Raw genomic sequence first — 17,643 nt, 5'->3', positions numbered from 1 at the left:
CATCATAGAAATGAAGCAAATTGGTGAGACAAGACTTCCCTTGGCTGAACCCATGCTGACTCTGTCCCATTAAACCGTGTTTGACTGTGTGTTGTGTAATTTTATTCTTTGTAATACTTTCCACTGTTTTGCCTGGCTTAGCAGTATGTAATTTCCCGGATCACCCCTGTAACCCTTTTTAAAAATCGGTGATAACATTGGCCACCCTTCAATCTTCAGGTACTACGGATGATTTTAACAACAGGTTACAGATCACTAACAGCAGATCAGCAATTTCATGTTTGAGTTCTTTCAGTACCCTGGAGTGTATACCATCCTGTTCAGGTGATTTATCACTCTAACTTGTCGATTTGGCTCCTCCACATTGTCACCCTTGAAAATCATTTCTGGTACGGGTAGATCTCTTATATCTTCTTCCGTAAAGACTGAAGCAAATAATTAATTTGATCTCTCTGTTATGGTCTTATTCTGCTCCGTTTGCACCTTCATGATCTAACCATCCCACAGATTCCCTCGCAGGCTTTCTGCTTCTGATGTATCTGAAAAATGTGTTACTATGAGTTTTTCTCTCCACAGCGTTTTTCTTCATATTCTCTTTTAGCCTTCTTATCAATGCTTTACATCTAGCTTGACAGTGCTTATGTTGCTTCTTATTTTCTTCATGCGGACCCTTTCTCCATTCTTTTGGCTCTAATAGCCTCTTTCACTTTACCTTTTAACCATGCTGGCTGTTTGCTCTTCATTCCACCTTTGTTAATACGTGGAATACATCTGGCCTGGGCTTTCGCTATGGTATTTTTAAACAATATCCATGCCTGATTTAAAGTCCTAATCTTTGCGGCCAATCCTTTTAGCTTCTTTTTAACCATTATCCTCATTTTGTCATAATCACCCTTTTGAAAATTAAATGGTGCTACAGTAGACTTCCTATCAGCTCTAGGTGTAAATGTTCTCACATGACACACAATGCTTTATTTTATAAAGACAAGTAGGCTGCTGCTTGTCTTTATAAGGTTTAAAATTACCCTCCATGCATCCAAAATTTCTCTGTATAACTTGAGAAATGGCCAAGGGTGTAATTGAAATCAGTGATATTCTGCTTCTGTCTGCATAACTTTACCTTTTAAGTCTGAATGGAGAAATTGCAGTCTTAACTTTAAACAAATAACTTATTTGTATAAAGTCATGCAGATTACTTTGCATATGGAGATAAAGTTAAACTGATAATTGTATAATGTTACATGGATAAAGATATACTGAAGTTACCCAATGTTCTCTTGCTATTGTTCTACCGCCCTATCATGTCCCCTTTGCTACATTCTATTGTTCTACTCCCAGATGTTATTTGACTTTGATTTTGTCTTCCCATAACTCTTCACAATGTACCCATAATCGTACTGTGACCAATTGTATTTCGATTATTCACAATGTATTGTAAGCCACACTGATCCCGCAAATAGGTGGGAAAATGTGGGATACAAATGCAACAAATAATAAAAATAATAATAATAATCCATATAAAGTTATGACCGTATATTCAGTTGGCTGGCTTATATGGATAGGTTAGCTGAAAAGCTGCCTAAGGAAATATGGATAATGTCCATATATGTCTTTATATGACGACTACCCCACTGAAAATTGACCTTACAAAAGTCGGTATTCAGTCATGCAGTGAACGTATAATGTGACACATCTAACTTAGGTGGTTTCAAATTATGCATTTATTCAGTAACACTGTGGTGGCATTTCTACATGCCTACTTTGTGATTCGGTCCATAATCCACCCAAACTCTATTCCCAAACACACCTACACCCATTTCTCATAGCTCATAATTATACGCTGGGTTTCATTTTATGAGACACTAGCCGTTGAGCCCGTTAAAACGGGCTAGTATTGGAATGGGGGTTTTCCAATGCCCCTCCCCCCGGCCTGGGCCCTCTCTTCGCTATTCAACTTACATCGCCGCAGCACGCTGATCAGCTGAGCGCCCGTTGGCCTTCCTTCTCTGCCTGTGTCCCGCCCTCGTGTGACGTAATGTCGGCGAGGGCGGGACACAGGCAGGGAAGGAAAGCCGACAGGAGCTCAGCTGATCTGCGTGCTGCGGCAATGTAAGTTGAATAGCGAAGAGAGGGCCCGGGCCGGGTGGAGGGGTGGCGGCGGCGACTCCAGGTGGGGGGTACCGGTGGCGGCGACCTCGGGGTGGGGGGGGGGAGCGGTAGTGCCATTGGAGGTTCCCTCCCCTTCGCGCAGTTTCCCTCTCTGTCCCGCCCCCATCATCACGTATTGATGCAGAGGCGGGACAGAGAGGGAAGTCTCTACTGCGCATTTGCGGGTGAGTACGGTCACTCGCAATTTATATGTTTGATTTTATGCATATATAGTGGTGTATGCCTGTGAAAATTCCATTATGTTGTTGCCCTTTTACCCCCAAATTCTATGCAAGGTGTTAAAAACTGGGCGTGTAATTGGGTGCATGGGGTCATTTACACACATAACTTTGGGGTGTGTTTACTAAAGGGCATTAGGATTTGCAGTTAACATGGATTTTAGCGCATGTTAACTGCAAATCTGGCACTTCTCTTTTTGAGGGAATGTTTTATGTCGTATTAGGGCACAGTAACGGTTAGGATTTAACGTGGGAGCAGTTAGTTACTATTATATAGGAGGCACTAAGTGATCCACCGCTAACTCAGATGTTATTCCATTAGCATGTGTTACCCAGTACGCGCTAACAGGATTATATTTTCATGCCCATGGCACGCCCACATCATGCCTTCTGCCAGAAAAGTTCCCTAATGCGTGCGATAGCAGGTAAATTATCACAGACCGCCTTAACACGGTCATGCAGTAACACTGTTAGCACTGCATAAGGGCTTATCACCTTTTAGTAAATATTTTCCCTGGATTCGGCGGGGAGGCCAGCTCTATCATTCCCTCCCCCCCCCCCCCCCCCTTTATATATCTCTGGCACCCTGATGCCTCCACCCAAAGAGAAAGGGTATTAAAGAGTTGATTCCCGCCCCTTTCCCTCAGTAACTACTACAGACATCAGTTAATTAAATTTTCTTAAATTTCTCACAGCTGTCCGTCATCACTAAGCTCTCTGTCCACTCTGACAGCTCCCACAAAACCTCTCACACCTCTTCACACTGATAGAGATCACTCCATCATCTGTGATCTGCTCAGTCTGTGAGACAACATCACACAACTCCTCAAAAAAAAAAAACAACCAGGGAAACACCCACTGATATTTCCCTCCTCAGAAAACTCCTCCCTCTTCTTCACAGTCTCAGTTGCAATGCAGAGCAATGCAGAAAAGAAATTAATGCATTTACTGAGAGCCTGGTCTGTCTCACAAGTATGACATCATCAAGTACTGACAGGAAATTTGAACAGATGAAAATGCCAGCTTCATTAACTCAGAAACTAACCTCTATGAAACCCAATTTATATATGGGTTTATACCTCTAAATTAGCTAACTGGAGCTAAATTGGCATTAAGTACCAATAATTGGAATCAAAAAGCACTAATTGGCATTAATTTGTAGTTATGCATGTAGATGATTTCCACACCTAGTCTATAACCTCAGTGCCTACTTTCTATTGTGCTCAACTCCAAGTGGATGTGGAAGAGGTATGGTCTGGTCAGGGGCATGAAATTAGGAGCTAAATTGTAAAATGCTGTCACTTATGCACTTAACTGCCAGTATTTGGGTGTGTCCACTATAGAAACAATGTATTGGTAGAAGATGAAATAATCACACAAAATATAATTGAAATACAATCCTCAATTAGATTGAAATCTACATTAGACATCCACTAGTATATTAATAATAGTGGGTGGAAAAAGCCTCAAAAGAGCTCCAGGGTAACCCCTTCAGAGCTAAAAACTCTTCATCAGTGGCACCCCCCCCCCTCCACTCCACGTATATAAGCGCAACAGTCTACATATGCAATGAAAATTTGCAACTTTCTTGATGATATAGACACAGTCAAAATGCATTTATCTTGCCTCCTTCAGCTTCAACAGAAAAAAATCCCCGACTGACATTGCTGAGCGTTTTGCGTTGTTGGCTCAAGGTCGGGACTTTTCATTCTTAAAGCTAAAAAACGTAGCTGTTGGAGTAACGGCACGGAGTAAGGCCTTAATTCACCTAGAGTTAGGTGCCAAATTGCAGACTGACTGTAGTATTCTGTAATGGCAACCATGCGCAGTATTGTCATTATAGAACTGGTGCTTAACACCCAAATTTTTGGTGCCCTAAGTTTGTGTTCTTCACTGCATTGAGCCCTTAGCGGCTGAATATTATCACATACATGTTTAAATTATATATCTAAGTGGCACTACCTCTGGAATGCCTGAACCATGCCTCCTCTTTTTGGACAGATAATTTTGGCTGTATAACAATTTCTACATCAAAAATGATCCATTCAAGTGGCCTCAATTTTAAAAGGAAAACATACAGTTGCTGCTGCCCACAAACATATTTTCTAAAATCTAAGTCAGAATCCCTGACCCTACTATTAACTATTTCAGACGTGGCTGTTTCTACAAAGATTTTATGTTTGCCTTGTTTGAAGTGAACCTTGGGGTGTGTACTAGGAGTGACAAGCTGATTCTCATCAGATCCAAAACCTCTGTGCCAACTAAGAAGAGGAGGAGGAGGTGGCATAATTCAAATCCTATCCGGAATCAAATTTGTTTCCCATTCTAACAAGAGTCTGTGCCCAATTGCATGCAGACAGCAGCGTTGCTGCTTTAAAAATATTCCTTTGAATATATAGAATCCTGATTTTGCCAATCTTTGCATACTTGGGAGACCTTTTACTAAAGATTAGTGCCACATGGTCCATAGGTATAAAATAGGGCATGCAGTATTTAGTGCACACTAATGCCGGTTAGCGCACGCTAAACTTTAATAAATGGGCCCCTTTGTTAGCTCTCCCCAGAAATGTTGTTGTTCTGATGCCATTTCTTTAAATACTGCTCTGTGAGTTGACATTTAATTGCTTAAAAACTTGCTGCATAACCATAACTGGGCAATAAATTTACCAAAGAAACCATGAAGTTGGAGTCAGCTAGTCCTGGCGAAGAGATCTACATGGAACCTCAGGAAATGGCTGTCTTGGAAGGGGCATCGTCAAACACAAGCAGGTGAGTCTCACACACCTTTACTGAGAAGAGTTAGATTAAGAACCCCAAGCGGAAGAAACAAAAAAATTACAGCGGCTTATATTATTTTCATATCTTATTGAAGTGTCTTTCGGTGAAACTAGAAAGCATGAGAGAAGAAAAAGAGGCTAAATTGAAAAGCAGAGTTAATTTGGGTGGACTTAACTTTTCAAGAAAATGGTAACTTTGTTTTGAGAGTTCTTTTTTTATTTAAACCAGCAGCTTCCTTTTACCCCTTTGGGTTTCTCGTTTAATCAGAATTAGCTCCTGGATTTGCCCATGGCCGCCGAGAGACTGAGCCAGGCCCGGACCAAAATGGGGGGGCGGAGCCTAAAGTGGCAGAGCACATTTTGCCCCACCTCCTTGTCCCCCACTGTAACTCCACATACCTTGGCTGGCAGGGAGTCCCAGTGGTGTACCAAGGTGGGGGCGGTCCGCCCCGGGTGCACGCTGTTGGGGGGGGGGGGGTGCCGCGCACTTGTTGGCCGAGTCTGCTCATTCCCTCCCTGCTGCTCCCTCTGCGCGGAACAGGTTACTTCCTGTTCCGGGGCAGAGAGAGCAGCAGGGAACAAGCGGACTCGGAGCCGACAGGCCCGCGGCACCCCCCCCCCCCCCCCCCCCATCAGGTAAAAATGCACCCGGGGGGGGTGTAATTTCTCACGCTGCACCCGGGGGTGAGGGGGGGGGGTAATTTCGCCGGGGGGGGGGGGGGCGAACTGCACCTGGGGGGGGAGCATCGGCGATCCGCCCCGGGTGTCAGCCAGCCTAGGAACGCCACTGCCAAGTCCCGCCAGCAGAAGCATTCCTCCAATGCTGTTCGCTGCTGAATAGCAACCGCAGGGCAGTCAATGTGGCAGAGAATAGCACTAAAGGAAGGCTTCTACTGGCGGGACTTGGCCCCCCCCCCCCCCCCCCACCAGCCAAAGTAGGGGACCTGAAGCCCTGTGTCTGCTCCTCCCCAGCCTCTAAGGGAGGCCCGGCGCCGGAGCTTTCTCTCTCCTGCTCCTGTCAGGACACGATAACATTTAGGAGCAAGAGAGAGAAATACCCCAGCACCGGGCCCAGGGGAACTTTGCCCCGACTCTTGGTGGCCCAGGATTTGCCTTTCTAAACCTGGGCTTAAGTGGAATTACAGTTCATGTACAGTATATTACAGATTACATTACCAAAGATATCTATTCCGCTCATACCAAAAAATAGGTCGGAGTAGATTTCACTAATAATAGAGACCAGAACAATAACTGGGAATTTACAGAAAAGACTTAATAGTCATAACAATAACCAACCTTAGCCTGAAAGTACATGTTTTATAAAAAGAACTGGTTTGAGAAGTTTAGAAAATATTTTCTTAAGACACAATCCTGTAAAAAAAAAAAAAGGCAAAGATAAACGTAAGTAATTGCAAGTATTGTAGATAGATGTTGGTAATGTAATCAAAGGGTATAAGTAAACTAAGCTACTGGTGGCCCAATGCAGTGGTAGTTCTGGCTCAAGCATGTGCCATTTCCGGCATGCATAAAACCTTTTTCTAGCACAGCGCTAATCCGGTGGTAATTGAGAATCACCGAGCGCTGCCCGGTTACCGTAAAAGCCCTTGCCGCCACCTCAGTGAGTGGCGGGAAGTGCTCCCCGCCACATGGCCACGCGGTAAGAGTTATCTTGCACATGGCCATTTCTTTTGGGGGGGAGGGCTTTTTACCTGCTGCAATAAAAAAGGGCCCTGACCTGTGGGTAAAATGGCCCCCCCCATCGCTTCCACACAGGGCCGCTGAGAGACTAGGCTGGGCCCGGGGCAAGGCCGCCCCGCCGCTGTGGTCCCCGGTCGCTCCCCCCGCCGCTGCGGTCCCCGGTCTCACCTGCACGGCTCCGGGCCCCCTTCATTCAAAGCGGTAGTCGCAGATCGCGTCTCTTCTGGCCTTCCCTCCCTGTGTCCCGCCCTTGTCTGATGTAACTTCCGGTTTCCGCGAGGGCAGGATACAGGGAGGGAAGGCCAGAAGAGACGCGATCTGCGACTGCCGCTTTGAATGAAGGAGGCCCTGAGCCGAGGAGACAGGTAGGTGAGCTTGGGGACTGCAGCACCGGCAGCCTGACCCCGGCGCCGGGCCCCCCCGTGGAGGCCCAGGGAATTTTGCCCCCCTGCCCCCACTCTTGTTGGCCCTGCTTCCACAGGGCCCTGTTTCCCGCAGCTTAGTAAAAGAACCCCTGTGTGCTCAGTTTGAAGTGATGGAGGGTGAAGTATCTTGCCCAAGGTTACAAAGGGTATCTATAGGTTAAGTGGTATTAGATCTAGATCTCAGCCTAACTAACAGGGTCCTCATGCTACTCATGACACCTATGGGGGGTAGTTTTGTAAAACATATTCCACTCGTAAAAGCATGGCTCTTATAATATTGTGCATTGGTACAACGTGCGTAAAAAGTAGGCTCACTGCAAGATAGCGCCAAGGTTTATGTAATCTGTGTGTAGGTATTCCTGGGGCTTAGAATACTTGCACACTTTGACACCTTTGAAGCAGGTGAAAATTGGTGCAAGTGCACTACTGGGAATCACTTTATGAGCCTTATGTAGGTGAAAGGTGACCACGCTGGGCACAGTATCTCCTTTGGTGAAGTAAACTTTCTTAGCGTTTAGCGAGCGCTAAAAATGCTAGTATGCCTTTACATAGTAACATAGTAGATGACGGCAGAAAAAGACCTGCATGGTCCATCTAGTCTGCCCAAGATAAACTCATATCTTGAATTTGTACCTGTCTTTTCCCCCCTAAAATAGGAGCTCTTTAGCAATTTTCGTGATGCAAAATTAGCCCCTGTGGAGGCCATTTAAGAAAGGCTTTTCCATGAATAAATGTCTGTCCTGACAATAACATGAATATTAATGCTGCGATTAGGTGTTTTGATATACATACATACATACATGTGTAGATACATGCACATGTTTATGCTGTCCTGGAACAAGTGTAAATCTGTATGTTTGGATTTGCACCTGTTCTAAAATTCATATATTATTCCTTCTGTTTTGGTTGGATAACTCCTCAATGTCATCTTGACGTTTTTTTTTAAATATATCTTTTTTTTATTCTTTTTAGTGTTTTGTGAAGAAGCTTCCAGGTTTGAGGTGCGACAATCAAGCTCTGCTATTTTTCTTGTGAAGCAGAGAGTTTAATGTTTAAAGCTTCCAAATCTTTCTGCACCTCTCAAGTCATTTACAGTTGTGTTTTAATCATTTATTATTTATTAGGTTTGATGTACCGTTTCTCATTGATGCAATTCGAAGCTGTTTACAAATAAGTATAATATTTAAGTGTAGAAAAGAATGCTTTCCTATCCTGTTTTAGCAATCGCTCACTTGAGACAAAGCTGGCAAAAATCAGACATCCAAGAGCAATTAATCCATAAGTTCAGAAAAGACAGAACTCTCCAAGATTGTACACGATTTATAGCAATGGTCCCTAGAACCCATAAATTAAAGACCTAATAATCCCAATCCTCATCACAGAGATCCACACCAGAACAGCCATCAATATTCAAATGTTAATTTAAAAAAAATAAGTTTTAGAGATACTCGAAAGACAGAATAGGAGCTTTCAAGACGCAGCTGCTTTGGGAGCAAGTTCCAGAGCATGGGAGCGAGGAAGAAAATGCAGAAGAATGTGTGGATTCCCAGCGTACTTTAGAAGGATGAGGCAGGACAAGCCTGTTATCTGTCAGACTGGAGCGTTCAAGCAGGTGTATAAGGGATAATCAGAGAAGCTAGATAAGGAATGGGAAAAATAGAAAACGTGGAGGGGCATAATCGAACCGGGGCGTCCATCTCTAAGGATGTTCCGGCGAAGGGGCAGGGAAACCCGTATTATCGAAACAAGATGGACGGCCATCTTTCGTTTCGATAATACTGTCAGGGACGCCCAAATCTCAACATTTAGGTCGACCTTAGAGATGGTCGTCCCTGGTTTTCGGCCATAATTGAAACCGAGGACGCCCATCTCAAAAACGACCAAATCCAATCCATTTGGTCATGGGAGGAGCCAGCATTTATAGTGCACTGGTCCCCCTCACATGCCAGGACACCAACCAGGCACCCTAGGGGGCACTGCAGTGGACTTCAGAAATTGCTCCCAGGTGCATAGCTCCCTTACCTTGTGTGCTGAGCCCCCCAACCCCCCCCCCAAAACCCACTCCCCACAACTGTACACCACTACCATAGCCCTTAGGGATGAAGGGGGGCACCTACATGTGGGTACAGTGGCTTTGGGTGGGTTTTGCAGGGCTCACATTTACCACCACAGGTGTAACAGGTAGGGGGGGATGGGTCTGGGTCCGTCTGCCTGAAGTGCACTGCACCCCAGGGGCATAGCCAGACTTCGGCGGGAGGGGGGTCCAGAGTCTGAGGTGAGGGGGCACATTTTAGCCTCCCCCCCTGACGACCCTCTCTACCCCCTCCCCCACCGTTACCTACCTTTGCTGGCGGGGGACCCCAATCCCCACCATCTGAGGAAGTCCTGTTCTGCCCACGAAGGCTTCGTTCTGTTTCTGACGTCCTGCACGTACGTCCTGCAAGCAGTTCTGGGAGAGAAATTAAATCAGTGGATAGCAGATCAGTATAATGTCTGTGATACTCATAGAAACCAAATGTTGGAAACAAGTGTGATCAATAAGGTCAAATGTGACTGAAAGATCTAAGGATACTACCAAAGCAATTTTACCCCGCACCAGGTTGCTATGTCAGGAGCATAGCGATAGCGGTTTCTTTGCTTTAACCTGCCCTAAAACCTGATTGACAGGGATGTAGTGCATTCACTGATTCAGCAAAGAATTGAAGTTGCTGTAATACTATTGTTTCAAGTATTTTATGACAGGAAAAGTAGGTTAGAAATCGGATGATAATTGTTAGTCTGCAATGGATCAGAGTTTGCCTTTTTCAAGATAGGTTTAACCAGTGCTTGTTTAAGTGGGACTGGGACTAAACCAGGTGAGAGACTGTTAGAAATTATCGAGTGTATGAAAGAAACCTGAGTGAAGACTGAACCAGCCAACTTGAAGGAAGTTGGTCTAAAGAGCAGTATGTTGAGAGATTTTATTTTCGGCAGAATAGGGTATGAGATAGGATGTTTTCTCATTTAGCAGCCATCTTGTCTGGAGTTGGGGGATTAACTTATTGGCTTTTTAAACTTGAAGAAATGGAAAATTGTGCATCTAGCTTACCATATCTGATCTCTGACATCTTTGTGAGTTGATAGTTGCATAAATTGCTTCTTAAAAGTTTGTCCAGGAACTACAACGCTGGCTCCACTCAGTCGCCCTCCCTTTCACAGTGGAGATCCTTGATGATCACAGAGGCCTGTATGGAACGTTGTAAAGTATCTAATATGGATTATGGCGGATAATACTGTCTACAATCTGGGAACCATTTTGGGCCTCCTTGACACCTCTGGCCCGTGGTTGCATATTAAATGCTTAATTTTATTGTTTTTAAGGGAGGGGTTGGGATATGGGATCCATTTTAATGTGCTATGACTGCCTTTACTTTCCTTAATTGTTTTGGGTTTGTTTGTTTTTTTTAGCTGAATATTGTGTTGTATTTGTTGTTTCATGGTTGTGCTCTCTGATTTTCTTTGGTTCTGGAGCAGTTATACTCCCAATAAAAATGTTTTTTTCAGGAAAAAAAAAAGTTTGTCCAGGAATTGATGTTCTTGGATTTTTGCCTGCCAAGTGAGGAGCATTCACACTATGTGGCTTGCCTGACGAAGCCCCACATAGCCCCCTCAATTTGCATATGTTCTGAGTACTTTTTTTAAATAAAAGCACATAGATGTCTATGTTGCCTTTTTAAAATACAACCATCAAATGGCAGTTAGAATTTTGGGAACCTCATTATTGAATGATGGTCTTCAAAATAATATTCCCATATATAGATTTAAACCATGGACCTCAGAAGTGCAGCTCATTGACTATGACACTTTCAAGTGAATGAGTCTCATGCCTCATTCTCTGTCTTGCTCTTCTGTGTAGAGCCAACCATCATAGTAACAAATTTTGTTTACTTAGAAAATGCCACCTGCTATCCCAGTGTTTCCTAAGTCAGTCCTGGAGTACCCTCTTGAATATTCATGAAAGAGATTTGCATACAGCGGAAGCAGTGTTTGTAAAGCAATCTCATGCATATTCATTATGGATATCCTGAAAACCTGACTGTCAAGGGGGTACTCCAGGACCGACTTTGGAAACACTGTACTATCTCTTCCTCTCCCTTAAAGATCCAATGTACTTGTCTCAAGCTTTCTTAAATTCAGATACAGTTTCTATCTCCACCAGGAGGCCGTTCTACAAATCCACCACCCTTTCCGTGAAGAAGTATTTCTTGAGGTTACTTCTGATTTTGTCCCCTTTCACTTTCTTCTATGGGGGGGGGGTAAACTGGAGCTGCCTAAATTAGGTCGCAAGAGTGCACATAAATGCTGGTATTCTAGTCATTTATTCACATATATTGATACATAACATGTATAAATGACTAGCATTCTGGCTAAGTGCTCCTGTATCCCCCCAAAATGGCAATTATCGTTCACACTCTCTCTCATATAGAACCCACGTGAAACACGTTGAATGGATGAATGAGAAGCACAGTGTATATTTAAACATTAATTTTCATGAAAAATACAAAAAAAAAGAGTTTCCATGTAAGAGGCAAGGAGGTTTTTGACCCATGATTACATCAGTTGCTGAAACTTAATTACCACAACCTGTCATTGGCAGAGGCGGTAGGAATCCTTTGCGATGTCCGAGGTCTTTTCCTCCGGCCGTTATATCCTTTTAAGTGGACTGTCTGCAGTTAGTAGTTCACTGATGGGTACTAAATGCTACTGTAAACACACATGTATGAGCCATAGGGCTGGATTCAGTACATGGCGCTCAAAATTCAGCGCCAGAAAAAGTTGACACTAAGCGCTGTTCTATAAAGGGCACATGCCCTTTAATGGAATCATACTTAGTGCCGATTCTCATGCCTAACTTTAGGTGTCAGACTTACGCCTGCTGAAACCGGGTATAAATGCTGGTTGCTCAAGTGAGGTGGACTGAGGCCATATTCTGTAACTACGTGTGCAATGGTTCGGAACGCCCCTGACAATTGCCCATGGCCATGTCCCCTTCTGTTACATGCTAGTAGAATTAAATGCCATGCCTTATAGAATAGCATGCAGCCAGATGGTTATGTGAATATTAATGTGTGCCAATTAGCCTCAATAATTGGTTGTTAGCATCCAGTTATTGATGGTTAAGGGCTCGTTAATTAATTTGCACATGCATCTTGGGCACGCACACGAATTTGTGCATGTAACTTGGGGCACTATCCCCCAGATTCTGTGCAGTGCGCCTAGAGATCCATGCCAAAATTGAAGTGTATTCTGTAACAACACATGTAACTTAATTGGCTTAACAAGCCTATCCGTATTGATAACAGCATTTAACAAGCAATAATGAACACTAATTGGCAAAAATTAGAATCTATGTGCACAACTCACTAAGCGTATTCTGTAACGCACTGCGGCTAACTTCTAATGCGTGCAGCCAAAAAGGGGCATGGCAATGGGCGTTCCAACATTTACGTGTGTAGTTATAGAATATGGCCCAGTGCGCCTAAATCTACGCACCGTGATTTATGCCATGTTTTCATTGGCATAAATGGATTCACGTAGTTTTAGGTGCTGGGATATCAACTAAGCGTTTTCTATATACTGCACCTAAATCTAGGCACCGCTTATAGAATATGCTTAGGCGAAAATGTTTTCTGCATGGATTTTTTAGGTGCCATATATAGAATTCCCCTCCCCCCTATGTTGAATCCGTGGGATAGTGTGTAGTTTATGGGTGGATGTTCACGTAGGTAGCATGTCTGCAGGGTACATATTTACGTGTGCAGAATATGGAATACCATAATCTACATGCATACTTCAGTGATCTAGGTGCAATCATTTACATCAGCTCTACGGCCGGCCTGATTAATTTCTCCTAGAACATGGTGCATTCATAGCATGTTATACTAGCATTCTATAAAGTTTATAAGTTTATTATTTATATCATTTATTAATTTACTATACTGTTTTATTTGAGAGCAAATCGAATTGGTTTACAAAAATAAAATTATACACACAAAAAAAAATAAATAGAAAGGAGCTCCATTGATTGACAGGAAAGAACGTACAATTCCCAAATTGGACCTGACTGGACCTGGGCCAGTCCTCCCGCATAGATAAAAGTAGCTCAGATTAGCAGCTGTCAAATGCTAGATAAAAGAAATGGGTCTTCAAAGAAACCCCAAAATTAGAATAAACAAAGAATTCCAGAGTTAAGGTGCAAAATAGTAAAAAGCACTGGCTCTTGTCGATTCCCATTTTGCTTTAGATGAATGCAGTAGGACAATTCTACTGTCATTAAGAGATCAGAGAGCGTAAGTTGGGGTGTAGGAAATGATCAGAGATGCCAGATAAGCAGGACTATCTCTATATACAATCTATGGTACTAAGCCATCTAGACTACTGCAATGGAATCTATGCGGGATGCAAAGAACAAATCATAAAGAAACTCCAAACTGCTCAAAACATAGCAGCCAGGCTTATATTTGGAAAAACGAGATTCAATAGCGCCAAACCCCTACGAGAAACTGCACTGGCTCCCAATCAAAGAACGTATTGCGTTCAAAATCTGCACCCTGGTTCATAAAATCATCTACGGCGAAGCCCCGGGATACGTGACAGACCTCATAGACCTACCAACCAGAAACACAACAAGATCAACACGAACATACCTAAGTCTCCACTACCCAAGCTGCAAAGTTCTCAAATACAAATCAACCTATGCATCCAGCTTCTCCTATATAAGCACACAACTATGGAACGCATTACCAATTGCCGTGAAAACAACATGACCACCTAAACTTCCGGAAATCACTAAATTAACCTGTTCAAAAAGGCATACCCTAACGATCCAACTTAAATGCCTGAACCCTGCAACACAACGAAGCCAAAGCCATACTGGACATAACTCTTCCTCCTCCTTACGATTCCCCAATGTGTCTGTCATACATGAACTTTACTACAACATCACTCTGTATTTGTTCATACTGGAATTGGCGATCTCCTTTACGGTACTATGTAAGCCACATTGAGCCTACAAATAGGTGGGAAAATGTGGGATACAAATGTAACAAATAAATAAGTAAATAAATATAGAATCTTGTGCGTTAGAGTTAGAACCTTAAGTTTTATTCTAAACTCAATCAAAAGCCAGTGTAACTGCTTAAGAAGTGGTGTAACATGGTCGTGATGTTTTCCATGGTATGTGCTACATTGTTTTGAAGGGTCTGAAGACATTAAGAATGCCTTATATTATATCACTATCATGATTTCCATTACCATGCAACCCAAAATACTTCTGTAACACTAAATGTCAATTCTCCTCTCATTTCCACTATCCATGATATATTGTAAGCCACATTGAGCCTGCAAAAAGGTGGGATAATGTGGGATACAAATGAAATAAATAAATAAATTTAAGGTTAAATTTAGTGATGCCTTCATAAATGACATTACAGTAGTTGTAGAGTGTTTTAATGTAAGCATAACATAAAGAACAAATGGAATTGGAGTCGAGCGTACTACGAATGGACCTCAGCCATAGGCGTAGTTTGACTGTTTCATTTGGGGGGGCAAAGGATGGGGCGGAGCATATTAGCATATTCATTTGCATATATACATATGCAAATGATATGCTAATATGGAGGAAGGAAGGAAGGGAAAAAGAGCTGGCTTTTTTTGGGAATAACCATAATGAATATGTATGAGATATCAAGCCAGCTCTTTCTCCTTTCCTTCCTTCTTTCCTCCTTACCCAGCACTCCCTCTTCCACTCCAGTAGTATTTCCCCACCCCCTTTCCCATACCATGCCAGTGTTGACCTTAGAAATGCATAAGCTCTATATGTAGATCCTTCAAGAGGTAGTGTGTCATGATTTAGGCTCTACACCCTTTCTGATGTTTTGGTGCCACCTCAGTAAAGCCAACACACAATCTCTCCACTGCAATACACTATACACAAACTTGTGCAAAAACACACTCATAACCTTACTAAACCATAACAGCACTAATTCCAAGGACAGGACGAGCTGCAACCTTATGCGTGAAAAGGCAGAACTGTAATTACACCAGGCTCTAAAACACCAATACACTACCTCGTGAAAAACAAATGACACAAGGAACTAGAAAGCAAAAAAATATGAAGGCAAAATACTGAACTAGAAAGTTAACTAAAGAAGTCAGACTCAGCATGCAGCAATACCAGAAAAATTGAAACTTACATGCAAAATTTCACAGATACACATTTCAAAAAGCTGACATATTCCAATTAATAAATTCTGAATAAAATACTTTTTTCTACCTTTGTAGTCTGATCATTTAGTTTTTCTGTTCGCTTTGGTCCCAGTGTCTTCTGTTTTATGCAGTGTCTTCTTTCCATTTGATATTCCATTTAATAGATTCAAAATAAAATACTTTTTTGTACCTTTGTTGTCTGGACATTTTACTGTTCCATCATGCTGGTTCCAGTTTCCTCTCTTCCTGTCTTTCTGCTAATTCTCCTTCAACTGCTTGCTGTCCATTTGTATTTTCTCTTCTCTCCTGTCTTATTCCATTCCTTCACTACACCTACCTTTGACACATTATTTCTTTTTTAGCTGTTTCCTCTGTTTTTTTTCTTTGCTGCCTCTCTGTTCACTTAAATTTCACCCTCGTCCTCATCCTTCTCCGTTTTAGTTTTCAGCTATCAAATTCCATTTCCTTCTCTCACCCACTAGCTGCCCCATTCCTCTTCTCAGTCCTTCCTCCAACCTTCCATTTCCTTTCATCTTTAATCAACTCTCCATTACCACATTTCTGCCCCCCCCCCCATCACTATCATCCTCTCATTTGTTTCCTTCCCACCTCCCCTTTGGCCTCTCCCAAATAGTTCCACCATTTGCAGCATCTTCCTCCCTCCAACCTTCTAGCCCAGCACGCCTGCTCCCTTTCTCCCCTTGTAGCCTAATATCTCCCTGTCCCTTCCACACACACATCCACACCCCAGTATCTTCCAGCCCCCCCCCCTCCCTGTGGTCCAGCATTTCTTCCTCTCTCTCTCCCCTCCCTCCAATTGTCCAGCATTTCTCCCTCACTCCCTTCTATCCCTGGATCCACAATCTCCCTCTTTTTCTCTTTCCCCTCTAATGTATATCTATCCCTCCCTCTCATCCATCCCCATGTACAACCTCTCTTCCCTCCTTCTTCTCTCCCACTGCCCACATCACTCTCAGTATCTCCCTTCCTTGCACCCTGGGCCCAACATCTATCTCTTTCGTTCTCTTCCTTCCCCTTTTAGCATCCCTCCCATCCCCATACAGCATCTCTCTCTGTCTCCCTCCCTCCCACTTCCATGTGCCAACATTTCCCCTTTTCTCTTGCTGTCCCTCCCTCCTCCTCCACATCCAGCATTATTTCTCCCTCTCTCTCCCCCATGCATCTCCCCCCACCAACATTCTCCACCTCTCTCGCTCACCTCTACCTAGCATTACCCCATCACCCCAACAGTGCTCCTGTGACTGTCTCTCCCTGTCTCCCTGCCACCAGCCAGCAGTGCATCAGAGAGAGCCGGAGGAGTGTACGTGGCAAAGGGGAGCGGGAACGAGGCTGCCTGTGAGAGAATGAATGGCAGCGCTGACGGCGACGGGTACAGGACGGGTGAAGACAAAAATGCTGCAGGGAGTCAGGGACCGAGGCAGCGCCGGCGGGGAAGACACAATTAAGCCCCGCCAGTTCGCCGGTGCGACTTGTTTGGGGGGGCAATGCCCCCCCTCACCCCCCCAATCTACGCCCATGAGTCCTCAGCTTATATAAAAAGTAAAAACCAGTTTTGAGAACTTGAGAAATCTGTGGGGAAAAGGAAAGCATTGAATTAATAATGATTCCTAAGTATTTAAATAAACTTTGTCAATTGAATAGAGTTGGTATGAAAGGAGGAGAAGAAAAAGGGCCCATAATCCAGCAGGCCACTTTTTTTTTTTTCTGGTGAGGTACAATAAAAACGTACATATTTAAAACAAGAATTAAAAAAAAAAAAACAATATACAAATTAAAACACAAAAATACAGCCAAAGGAACAAATACAACAAAGGTCCAAAGAAGTGAACCTTTTTAAAAATTGTATTTTTCAGGGGTTTTTCTCTAACTGCAAGACAAATCAAAACATCTCTCAATCTAAAAATATTAGAAAGAGAAAAGAATACCAAAAATGACAACAAGAAAGAAATCACACTCGCACATTTCTTTACAGAATAAGCTCCGAGTGGGTGCACTGTAGCTGTCTAAATACAAGAGCCCCTTATAGGATTACCCTCCACATGTTTATTCTAAAAGATAAATGTTTGAGATTTGTTGCAGTAATGATTG

The 17,643-nt window shown here is 43.3% G+C and overlaps 1 protein-coding gene across 7 annotated transcripts in view; it reads left to right on the top strand.

The window, feature by feature from the left end:
- Window positions 1–17,643, top strand: part of GTF2IRD1 (GTF2I repeat domain containing 1) — a 219,690-nt gene that overhangs the window by 140,015 nt on the left and 62,032 nt on the right. For 5 of the 7 annotated variants that reach the window (XM_030185787.1, XM_030185783.1, XM_030185782.1 and 2 more), the window contains exon 11: window positions 5,060–5,156. The exons of the other annotated variants lie outside the window; for them this stretch is intronic. In XM_030185787.1, coding sequence (XP_030041647.1) covers window positions 5,060–5,156 — 97 coding nt within the window. The remainder of the gene's footprint in view (window positions 1–5,059; window positions 5,157–17,643) is intronic. 7 annotated transcript variants of the gene reach the window in all.

This window comes from Microcaecilia unicolor, chromosome 13 (genome assembly GCF_901765095.1).
Source record: "Microcaecilia unicolor chromosome 13, aMicUni1.1, whole genome shotgun sequence".
In the NCBI taxonomy this organism is placed as follows: domain Eukaryota; kingdom Metazoa; phylum Chordata; class Amphibia; order Gymnophiona; family Siphonopidae; genus Microcaecilia; species Microcaecilia unicolor.
This window is presented reverse-complemented; position numbering and strand designations above follow the sequence as displayed.